This window comes from Vipera ursinii, assembly GCF_947247035.1.
Source record: "Vipera ursinii genome assembly, contig: SUPER_Z_unloc_1, whole genome shotgun sequence".
Classification (NCBI taxonomy): domain Eukaryota; kingdom Metazoa; phylum Chordata; class Lepidosauria; order Squamata; family Viperidae; genus Vipera; species Vipera ursinii.
The window spans coordinates 213134-221107 of NW_028148449.1; the positions used below are offsets into that span (position 1 = coordinate 213134).

A 7974-nucleotide genomic window follows, 5' to 3' on the forward strand; every position below is an offset into this window, starting at 1 on the left:
TCCCCTTCCCTCATCTTTCCTTTCTTCTCCTCTCCTCCCCTTCCCTCATCTTTCCTTTCTTCTCCTCTCCTCCCCTTCGCTCATCTTTCCTTTCTTCTCCTCTCCTCCCCTTCCCTCATCTTTCCCTTTCTTCTCCTCTCCTCCCCTTCCCTCATCTTTCCTTTCTTCTCCTCTCCTCCCCTTCCCTCATCTTTCCTTTCTTCTCCTCTCCTCCCCTTCCCTCATCTTTCCTTTCTTCTCCTCTCCTTCCCTTCCCTCATCTTTCCTTTCTTCTCCTCTCCTCCCCTTCCTCATCTTTCCTTTCTTCTCCTCTCCTTCCCTTCCCTCATCTTTCCTTTCTTCTCCTCTCCTTCCCTCCCCTCATCTTTCCTTTCTCTTCCTTTCCTTTCTTCTCCTCTCCTCCCCTCCCCTTTGCCTCCCCTTCCCTTCCCTCATCTTTCCTTTCCTCCCCTTTCCTCCCCTCCCCTCCCCTCATCTTTCCTTTCCTTTCTTCTCCTCTCCTCTCCTCCCCTTTGCCTCCCCTCCCCTTCTCTCCCCCTCCCTTGCCATTTGCTTTCCATCAAACCAACTTCTGGAGCCTCTAAGAGAGCCGAGGGCATCGTCACTTAAAGAGCCTGGAGTTGGGGGGGCGAGGTGGCAGAGATTCCCAACACAGCCTCCTCCTCCTCCTCCTCCTCCTCCTCCTCCTCCTCCTCCTCCTCCTCCTCCTCCTCCCTTCTGACACTGATGACGGTCCCTAGTTGGGTCATGAAACGTCTGCAAGGAAAACCCCCCAGCTCAGAGAGCATCAAGGACCCCACAGTTCCTCCTCCTCCTCCTCCTCTCCCTCTATTCCCTCCTCCTCTTTCTCCCCTCCCCTCCTCCTCCTCCCCCTGCTCCTCCCCTTCAGCCCGACTAGACTGCAGAAGGCCTCCGGTTACCTTTTCGGCCTTCTCCGGGTGACACAGGGAAACCGCCTCGCTCCATCGGCCCCTTCCTATTGGGGTCACGGCAGCGCACCGGAACTGGTACTCCACATTGAGCTGCACCCGCAGCTCCTCCGCGGGGAGGCTGGCCCACTTCTCCCCGGCCATCCGGTACTGCACCTCGTACCTGGATACCGAAGCCGCCCCAAAACTGGCCGGCCGGACGACGACCCGGACGCGGTCTGCCTGGACCAGCTCCACCCCAGGAGGGCCTGGCTGGGAGGGCAGCTCCAGCTGGCGGTCGACCAGCTTGCCGTCTTCGTAGAGGTAGACCGAGGCTCCCGGCCGCCTCTCGTCCCAGACGGAGGAGACCAGGAAGCGAAGGTCGCCCCGATTCTGGTGGAGCTGGGCAAAGTCCGACAGGGAGGCCACGGCGCAGCGGATCCCGTGCTTTCTCCCTTCGTCCTCGAACCACGGCTTGGAGCTCGGCTTCTCCAAGGAAGAGGCCGGCTCTCCGCTCCCCTCGGAAAGCGGCCTTCGGAGCCAGCCTCGCAACTCCTCCACATCGGGATCCCCGCCGCGCAAGGAGGTCAACATGAACGCCACCACAAAACGGTGCCGGCAACCGAACAGTATTTCTTCCAGCTTGCTCGGAGCGGAGACCACCTCCAGCCCTTGCAGGCGGGACAGGCAGAGGGCCAGGAATTCCATCTCCCGTTTCTTCCGGCCCAGCAACTCGGTCAGGGCCTGCCGGTGGAAGGGGCTCCGAATCAAGCCGGTGGACAGGGCCCCCAGGACGCCAGCCTCTTCCTTTCCCGCCCGGACGGATAGCAGCATTGTCCCCACCTCCAGCCGGAACGCCTGACTGTGTTGCCTGCAGAGACGCCTCAGCTGCTCGAGTTGGTCCTTCATCTCCGGGAAGAGGCCGGCTGGTGGGGATCCGAGCAGATCCCGGCAAGCCAGATCCGCCTCCCGTAGGGACTCCAAGTGGGCCTGGGCGTCGCCCAGCCAGCCTGAGGGAAGGTCCCTGGCGAGCCGAGCCGCTTTGGGATCCAACCTGACCAGCGGGTATAACCACACGGTCACCGGCACGGCCTTCCCGACTTCCCCGGACGTTTGGGGGAAACTGGCGTAGGTTTCCAGGGCCTCCTGAAAAGTCGCCGGGTTTTTCAGGGCCACGTCGCTGTATAACGTACAGCGGATCTGACCTTCCGCTTCTCTCTGCGCGTTGCTCTGTCCGAGCGGAGCTCGGCCTTCGGCTGCCGTCTTGGACATCGTCTCAACCATCTCCAGAAGACGCTGCTGGATCTCCCGGATATCTTCCGATTCGGAGACCCGGCGGTTGAAAACAAAGAAGGCCTGGGCCCCGTAGAGCACGGCCGTGACCACGTGGGTGGCGGACCCCTCCTCAAGGGCTTCCCGGTAGGAGACCCTCTCCCCGCTCAGCAAACCCGTCGGCAGCTGCTTCAGTTCCGTGGTGGTCCGGAGGTGAAGGGTGCTGCGGGCCTGGCGTGCGGAGGGCAGCCCCTCCTCCAGGTACTTGGCGGCCCCCCCCACTTCGAAAAGCTCCCCCAGGAAGCTGGCTTTCAAAGCGCCCTTCAGGTTGAGGGCCTCGGTTTTGCTCTGCAGGGAGGCCGACGGGAGGACCTGAACCTCCGTCCAGGAGCGGGCCTCGGTTGTGACCTCCTTTTGCAGAGTCTCGGCATCCCACAAAGTGACGTCTGCAAGAAAAGGGAATTGCAGTTGCCGCTCGTAACGTGCTTTGCGGTTTATTGATGAAAAAGAACATGGTTTCATATGAAACTATTTCTATATTCTATTCTGTTCGGTTCTATTCTATTCTATTCTATTCTTCTATAATTCTTATTCTTATTCTTCTGTTCCATTCCGTTCCTATTCTATTCTATTCTATTCTATTCTATTCTATTCTATTCTATTCTATTCTATTCTATTCTATTCTAATCTATTCTATTCTATTCTATTCTATTCTATTCTATTCTATTCTATTCTATTCCATATTTTCTATTCTATTCTATATTATTCTATTCTGTTCTGTTTTATTTCCTATTTCCTATTCTATTTCCTATTCCATTCCGTTCCGTTCTCATTCCATTCTATTTTATTCCCTATCCTATTCTATTTCATATTCCATTCCATTCCATTCATACCATCAATTCTAATTCTAATTCTAATTCTAATTCTAATTCTAATTCTAATTCTAACTCCAACTCCAACTCCAATTCTTCGGATTCTAATTCTATCCCACCCTATTTTGACTATCTCTATTCTCGCCGTCTCCCACCCGGAGGAACTCCGAAGGAAGAGCTCTCCTCTGCCCCCCCCCCAGCTGTCCGGGAACTCTCGTCCTTAAGGGGGGGCACTCCCTGGGATCCCACCCACCGCCTCCTGCAGCCCGCAGATCGATGGCGGAAAGCCGGGAGGGTGGATGGAAGAGCCTTACCTGGGATCAGGGAATCTCTGCGGCCGTCGTACAGCGTTCCCAGCCGGAAGGGGCGGCCGAGGGCCGGCATCTCCAGGGACCCTTCCATTCCGGCGCTTCCGGCCCCACTTCCAACCGGGGGGTGGGGAAGGAAGAGTTGCAGAGAGCGGAGCTTCCCGAAGGGAAAAACGCGGCAGCCGGATTCCGCCGGGGTGTGTGTGTAAGAGATCAGCAGGCTGAGCTGGAAGGAGGCGTGAAGCGTGCCATTAGTTTGGAATCCTTGCACGGACACAAATCTAGCCGGGCTTGTAAATTCCAGGGACAATTCTCTAGCCCCACTTCAGGCTTAGTTAGTTAGACCAGGCCTCTTCAAACTTGGCAACTTTAAGACTCGGGGACTTCAAAAATCTCAGAATTCCTCAGCCCTGGCTCCGCCAAGGAATTCTGGGAGTTGAAGTCCACGAGCCTTTTTTAAAAAGTTTTTTTTAATTATTTTTTTAACCAGGTTTTTATTAGTTTTTTTTCTCCCCCCGCGTGGAATAATAATTTTTTGACCACTCAGGCCGGCAGTTTGACACCCCTGGTCGAGGGTCTCCTGCTTGATCAGGGGGCTGGACTAGATGACCTCAAAGGTCTTTCCTAGCTCTATTCTTGATTGATCGACTTCGCAAAGGGGCGGCCCCCAAAGAGGAGGGAGTCAAGTTATTCTCCAAAGCGCCCGAAGGCAGGACAAGAAGCAACGGATGGAGACTCATCAAGGAGAGAAGCAACCTGGAATTAAGGAGAAACTTCCTGACAGTTGGAACAATTAACCAGTGGAACCACCTGCCACCAGAAGCGGTGAATGCTCCAACACTGGAAGTTTTCAAGAAGAGACTGGACAGCCATTTGTCTGAAATGGTATAGGTTTCCTGCTTGAGCAGGGGGTTGGACTAGATGACCTCCAAGGTCCCTTCCAACTTTATTATTATTGTTGTTGTTGTTTGCCTGAAGACCCTTGATGACCTGTGGACTTCAACTCCCAGAATGCCTCGGCCGGCGTGGCTGGCTGAGGGATTCTGGGAGTTGAAGTCCACAAGCCATGCAAGGGCCAAGCCTGAAGACCCTTGATGACCTGTGGACTTCAACTCCCAGAATGCCTCGGCCGGCGTGCCTGGCTGAGGGATTCTGGGAGTTGAAGTCTGTCGCGTCCACAAGCCATGCAAGGGCCAAGCCCGAAGACCCTTGATGACCTGTGGACTTCAACTCCCAGAATGCCTCGGCCGGCGTGCCTGGCTGAGGGATTCTGGGAGTTGAAGTCTGTCGCGTCCACAAGCCATGCAAGGGCCAAGCGTGAAGACCCTTGATGACCTGTGGACTTCAACTCCCAGAATGCCTCGGCCGGCGTGCCTGGCGGAGGGATTCTGGGAGTTGAAGTCCACAAGCCATGCAAGGGCAAAGCGTGAAGACACTTGATGACCTGTGGACTTCAACTCCCAGAATGCCTCGGCCGGCGTGCCTGGCTGAGGGATTCTGGGAGTTGAAGTCCACAAGCCATGCAAGGGCCAAGCGTGAAGACCCTTGATGACCTGTGGACTTCAACTCCCAGAATGCCTCGGCCGGCGTGCCTGGCGGAGGGATTCTGGGAGTTGAAGTCCACAAGCCATGCAAGGGCAAAGCCTGAAGACCCTTGATGACCTGTGGACTTCAACTCCCAGAATGCCTCGGCCGGCGTGCCTGGCTGAGGGATTCTGGGAGTTGAAGTCCACAAGCCATGCAAGGGCCAAGCCTGAAGACCCTTGATGACCTGTGGACTTCAACTCCCAGAATGCCTCGGCCGGCGTGCCTGGCTGAGGGATTCTGGGAGTTGAAGTCCACAAGCCATGCAAGGGCCAAGCGTGAAGACCCTTGATGACCTGTGGACTTCAACTCCCAGAATGCCTCGGCCGGCGTGGCTGGCGGAGGGATTCTGGGAGTTGAAGTCCACAAGCCATGCAAGGGCCAAGCCTGAAGACCCTTGATGACCTGTGGACTTCAACTCCCAGAATGCCTCGGCCGGCGTGCCTGGCTGAGGGATTCTGGGAGTTGAAGTCTGTCACGTCCACAAGCCATGCAAGGGCCAAGCGTGAAGACCCTTGATGACCTGTGGACTTCAACTCCCAGAATGCCTCGGCCGGCATGCCTGGCGGAGGGATTCTGGGAGTTGAAGTCCACAAGCCATGCAAGGGCCAAGCCTGAAGACCCTTGATGACCTGTGGACTTCAACTCCCAGAATGCCTCGGCCGGCGTGCCTGGCTGAGGGATTCTGGGACTTGAAGTCCACAAGCCATGCAAGGGCCAAGCGTGAAGACCCCCGTTTTAAACCCTAGTTTACCGCAGAGGGAGGGTCAGAATAAGATGGCCTGTCAGAGCTATGAGGAGCGCAGGGAGGGTCTTCCAGGACACCCCACCCCCCCAAAAAAGGAAAGACGGAATAGAATAGAATAGGGGCTGGAAGGGGACCTGCGAGGTCATCTAGTCCGACCCCCTCGCCCCGCTCAAGACAAGGCAGCCCGCCTGGCTCAAGGCGCACGCTATAGTGTAGAGTGTGGGGGTGGGATTCTTCTATCCACCGCCGTTTTTGCTTCCCTCCGGCTGGGAGGGACCTCCGAGGTCATCTAGTCCGACCCTCCCCCGCCCTGCTCAAGACAAGGCAGCCGGTCCATCTCAAGGCGGGATCCCGCGGACGCTAGAGTGTGTGTGTGTGTGTGTGTGTGTGTGTCGCGGGGGGGGGAAACTCTTCTATCCACCGCGGTTTTTGCTTCCCTCCGGCTGGGAGGGACCCCCGAGGTCATCTAGTCCGACCCCCTCGCCCCGCTCAAGACAAGGCAGCCCGTCCGGCTCAAGGCGGGAGCCGGCGGACGCTATAGTGTAGAGTGTGGGGGTGGGATTCTTCTATCCACCACCGTTTTTGCTTCCCTCTGGCTGGGAGGGACCTCCGAGGTCATCTAGTCCGACCCCCTCGCCCCGCTCAAGACAAGGCAGCCCGTCCGTCTCAAGGCGGGATCCCGCGGACGCTAGAGTGTGTGTGTGTGTGTGTGTGTGTGTGTGTGTGTGTGTGTGTCGCGGGGGGGGGTGGGAACTCTTCTCTCCGCCGCTGTTTTTGCTTCCCTCCGGCTGGGAGGGACCTCCGAGGTCATCTAGTCCGACCCCCCTCTCTCCGCTCAAGACAAGGCAGCCCGTCCGTCTCAAGGCGGGAGCCGGCAGACGCTATATTGTAGAGTGTGGGGGTGGGATTCTTCTATCCGCCGCGGTTTTTGCTTCCCTCCGGCTGGGAGGGACCTCCGAGGTCATGTAGTCCGACCCCCTCGCCCCGCTCAAGACAAGGCAGCCCGTCCGGCTCAAGGCGGGATCCCGCGGAGGCTAGAGAGAGAGAGTGTGTGTGTGTGTGTCGCGGTTGGGGGAAACTCTTCTCTCCGCCGCGGTTTTTCCTTCCCTCCGGCTGGGAGGGACCCCCGAGGTCATCTAGTCCGACCCCCCCCCCCCGCCCCGCTCAAGACAAGGCAGCCCGTCCGTCTCAAGGCGGGAGCCGGCGGACGCTATAGTGTAGAGTGTGGGGGTGGGATTCTTCTATCCACCGCGGTTTTTGCTTCCCTCCGGCTGGGAGGGACCCCCGAGGTCATCTAGTCCGACCCCCCCCCCCCGCCCCGCTCAAGACAAGGCAGCCCGTCCGGCTCAAGGCGGGATCCCGCGGACGCTGGAGTGGAGAGTGCGGGGAGGGGGGATTCTTCTATCCGCCGCGGTTTTTGCTTCCCTCCGGCTGGGAGGGACCCCCGAGGTCATCTAGTCCGACCCCCTCGCCCCGCTCAAGACAAGGCTCAAGGCGGGATCCCGCGGAGGCTGGAGTGGAGACCGGGGAGGTGGGGGAAACTCGTCTCTCCGCCGCTGTTTTTGCTTCCCTGCGGCTGGGAGGGACCTGCGAGGTCATCTAGTTGGGCCCACCCGGAGGGAAGGGGAAGGGGGGGTTCCTGTCCTCCCTCTCTCCCTCTCCCCACACTTACCTTGCCCGCGGCTCTTTCCGGAGAGGGGTCGGGAGCGACTGCAGGCCGGACCCCCGCTCGCCACCCGAAGAGCGGTGCCGGGAGGGACCTCCGAGGTCTTCTAGTCGGACCCCTCCGCCCAGGAAGGAAAGCTCCTAAGGGCGATCTCCGCGGGCGGACACCAGGCGCGTCCTCCCGCTCCCCAAGCTTGGAAAAAAGGGAGGGGGGAGGAAAAGACGCCCCTAACGGCCCGTAAGAGAACGGGAAATAAACAGCCTATTTTTGGGGATGCGACTCCGCCTTTTCCTCCGGGGGGGGGAGCAACTTCGCGGTCTTTTTTTCCCCTCCGTCACGTGATTTCCAAGCAGCAGCGGCGGCGCCGCCCGGAGACTTTCGCTTTCCTTCGCCTTCACTTTCGCTTTCCGGCCATTGAGAAAGAGGGGGAATTGGGGGAGGGGGCAACGGCCCCTCCCGCCCCCACGGAAGCGGGAGACGCTTAGAGAGCCGCAGAATAAGACAGCTGGAAGGGATCTCCGAGGTCATCTAGTCCAACCCCCTGCTGTATGGGTCTCCTGCCTGAGCAGGGGGTTGGACTAGATGACCTCCGAGCTCCCTTCCGACTCTGTAATTC

General features: G+C 58.3%; 1 protein-coding gene across 1 annotated transcript in view; it reads right to left on the reverse strand.

Moving 5' to 3' along the window:
• Positions 1 to 7545, reverse strand: part of LOC310650489 (verrucotoxin subunit beta-like) — a gene marked incomplete at its 3' end in the record, with an annotated part of 35091 nt that extends 27546 nt beyond the window's left edge. The window contains exons 1-3 of the mRNA XM_083380038.1: positions 7365 to 7545; positions 3367 to 3586; positions 896 to 2626 (exon numbers count right to left, since the gene is read on the reverse strand). Coding sequence (XP_083236164.1) covers positions 896 to 2626; positions 3367 to 3454 — 1819 coding nt within the window. The 5' untranslated portion in view covers positions 3455 to 3586; positions 7365 to 7545. The remainder of the gene's footprint in view (positions 1 to 895; positions 2627 to 3366; positions 3587 to 7364) is intronic.
• Between the last annotated feature and the right edge of the window lie 429 nt (positions 7546 to 7974).